Genomic DNA, 3,311 nt, shown 5'->3' on the forward strand with positions numbered 1-3,311 from the left:
AATATATATTTCACATGGTTAGGGGTGGAAAATTGAGGCTATATTTAACAACATCCTGTTTTTTTTATCTAACCATCAAAATCAATGACTCTCACACAAACAATAGGTTAAAGATAAAATGGGTTTGGACTCACATTGAGATTTGGGCTCAAATAGTTTCCATGATTGGATAATGGATTGGGCCTATGAATTAAAGGAGCAAAAATAAAGAAATATAAAAATTCAATATGTTTCCGCTAATTTGTATGTAGAAAAATGTAATTTTTTTTTTGTTGTAATTTTTTCTTTCATTGGATGTGGCTCCATTGAAATTAAATACTCAATATGAATACATTAATAAAAGTCAATAATTCAAAATATCAGGTCAACAAGTCAATATATTTCATTAAGCAAATACTATCATTTGGTCCAATACTGTATAGATTTAAAGTCAGTTTGACATTGTTATAGGAAAAAAGGAAAAACCTTAGAAGTGTTGTGCCTAAAAATATCGTGAGAAAAAACCAACAAGTGTTTGATAAATGCATAATAAAAAATTCTAAAAATAAAATATACATATTGAAAATTACGACTATTTTTATCTAAAATTTTAAAGTGTTTCTAAAGAAAGTAGTTTAAAGTGTTTCTAAAGAAAGTAGTGTTACATTTATCAAACGTGCCAAGAAACAAAGATAAACACGCTTGTTCTTATAAGTTTTTTTAGCATAGACAAGATAATTTGAAAAACATGTGGCTGGAACCGTAAGAAACAGACAAGAAAAAGAAAAAAACATAGGGTAGTTTTGATAAGGCAAAAACGTGGAGAGGTAATGTAATGACAAACTCAATTAGTTAGTAGCCTCCATTTTCATGGCTAAATAACAAATCCCCCATCACTACCTGTTTTTTTTTTTAATTTCATTTTTCAACTTGAAGAATTAAAAATGGCAAGTGAGACTTTAATTAATTTATAGGCCTAATACACAAATAAACTCTGAACTTGTCCAAATATTGCAACTGCCCCTCCTAATAACTTAACCCTCAAATTTGTCCAATTGTAAAATATAACTCAAAATTACTGATATGGACTGCAATTGAAGAAACACGTGAAACACAAAAGCTGCAATATTCGTGGAGTGTGATAATTAGATCTTTGACGTGATACGAATCCGGAGAAACGTTTTTATAGTTGCTTCAAATACGGGATAAAAAAATTCTCAATTTGGAGTTATGTTTTACAATTGGACAAGTTTAAAGGGTAAGTTGTTACCATTGAAAGTTTGAGGGAACAGTTGCAACATGTGAACAAGTTCATAGGGTTATTTGTGTATTAGACCTAATTTATATTATACTAATTCCTAAATATATACAGATAAGCTTGATTAGACAAAATCAGAACCTAAAGATAGGATTAACAATTCTTAGATTTAAAGTATTTTTTATTAGTTACATATCACCACAACTCATCATTCACATGCAATGTATTTCAAATCTAAATATTCCCAAATTGAAATTCAATATTGCATAATTTTTACATTTAAAAGTAATTATTTTTTGAATTTAATTTAATTGCAATCTGAATAGAATGTCCTAACATTAATATATAAAAATAAATTCATTATCTCAAGATTGATTTAAAAAAGACTACCATATGATCTAATTAACAATTTATAGAATATAACACACTTTTTTTTTAAAATAATTTGGCTAAAAATGCCAAAATTTTTAACCGTATATGTACATTTTAATACCAAAAAAAGAACAGAAAAAAATGGCTTTGTCTCTACAAAACTGGCACAGAACTGTACTCACTGTAAAAATCAGTGTCGTCAGCAGCAGCAGCCAATAACCGTTGATTATACTCTTCTTGCATCTCATCAGGAACAAATGATGTTCTACAAAGAGGACACGTGTTCCTATCATGATCCATCCAACGGTCCAAACACGCCCTGTGAAATATGTGTTTACAATTCTTTAACCACCTGATCTCTGCCTCTCCCTCAAATTCATACAAGCAAACAGCGCAGCTCTCCGGCAAATCACCGTCTCCGGCTCCGGCGACCACATCTTGAAACTTCACGACGGGGAGGATTTCGCGGATCAGAGCGGCGGAAACGGGCGGGTGGGTGTGGATTCGGATTGTATTGTCGGGCCAAATGTTATCCGTTTCGAGAAAATCCGAAAGCCCCAAATAATTGAAAAGGCAGAGAATCAGATTTCGGATTAAACCCAGAAATGAAAGTGTATGAACAAATAGCTTCGGCAGAAAAACCTCCGAATACCCGACCGGAAACCCCATTAATTACCGGAAATTTTTCTAGAGAGAGAAAGACGGCTTCAAGGGCTTTTTTTAGAGAGAGAAAGAAGGTTCTGCTTCAGTTGCCTCAATTTTTGGCTTTGGAAGGGCGAATCGGGGGATATTACTGATATAGTAGTATTATTGTTGAGGGAGAGGGATAAAGTTACGGGCTGTGACTTTCGTGGAGTTACAGTCAGACCAATAAGAGAAGAGTAGAGTGGGATCTATCAGTGGGGCCCAGTGTAGAAAGTGTTTTTTGATTGGTCAGTGAAAGAAAAGGGTGAATGGTGGATAGTCCAATTCCGCGTTAGGTTCACTCGTAAATACAGAAAATAAAAAAAATAGGTAAAGAAATTAGGCACGTGCCACGTGGTATTATTCTGGAAAGAGCGAGGAAATAAATGAAATCTAACGAAATCATCTACTGCGTACGTCTTCTTATCTTCTTTCATTAATCAAACCAAAAAAGTATTTTAGTCTAAAATTTAATTTTTTACAGTTTTTTTTTTTTTAACCACCCTGTTCTTTATTACTTAATTTCACTAACAATCAGTTCAGTTCAGTATTCAGTTTCAGTATTCAATAATTTATCATTATTTATTATAATTATTATATATTATTATTATTTATATATAATTTATTATTATTATCATTATTTATTTATAATTTCAGCAATTTATTATAATTATTATAATTTATTATATATTAATTTATCTATTTTCATTATAATTATATTTATATATAATTTATGCTTTGTCATTATATATATTATCATTATTTATTATAATTATAATTATTTGGTGCAACTTATTTACAAATTTTGCGAAAAGTAAATAAATATTATATTAATACGTTTACATTACAATGCTCTAAAAAATTAACTGGCTCAACTACCTTAATATCTCAAATAGTGCAATTTTATCCCTAATATTAGAAGCCAATAGCAATTTTACCCTTAACATTGATAAATTGAGTCAAGATTTTGTATTCATATGAAAATTCATATTTAGACGTTAGGAGTAAAATAACCCCG

At 30.4% G+C, this 3,311-nt stretch overlaps 1 protein-coding gene across 1 annotated transcript; it reads right to left on the minus strand.

Moving 5' to 3' along the window:
- Positions 1 to 1,581: 1,581 nt before the first annotated feature.
- LOC136217031 (brassinosteroid-responsive RING protein 1-like) lies at positions 1,582 to 2,391 on the minus strand. Its single transcript, XM_066003601.1, has one exon. It carries the CDS (start codon positions 2,276 to 2,278, stop codon positions 1,763 to 1,765), a length of 516 nt encoding a protein of 171 aa, XP_065859673.1. The 5' UTR covers positions 2,279 to 2,391; the 3' UTR covers positions 1,582 to 1,762.
- Positions 2,392 to 3,311: the final 920 nt, after the last annotated feature.

The sequence above is a fragment of the Euphorbia lathyris genome, chromosome 2, assembly GCF_963576675.1.
Source record: "Euphorbia lathyris chromosome 2, ddEupLath1.1, whole genome shotgun sequence".
In the NCBI taxonomy this organism is placed as follows: Eukaryota; Viridiplantae; Streptophyta; class Magnoliopsida; order Malpighiales; family Euphorbiaceae; genus Euphorbia; species Euphorbia lathyris.

What these genes read in the sequence shown, in the direction of transcription:
- LOC136217031 (XM_066003601.1), bottom strand. Translation starts at nt 2,278, where the DNA reads ATGGGGTTTCCGGTCGGGTATTCGGAGGTTTTTCTGCCGAAGCTATTT.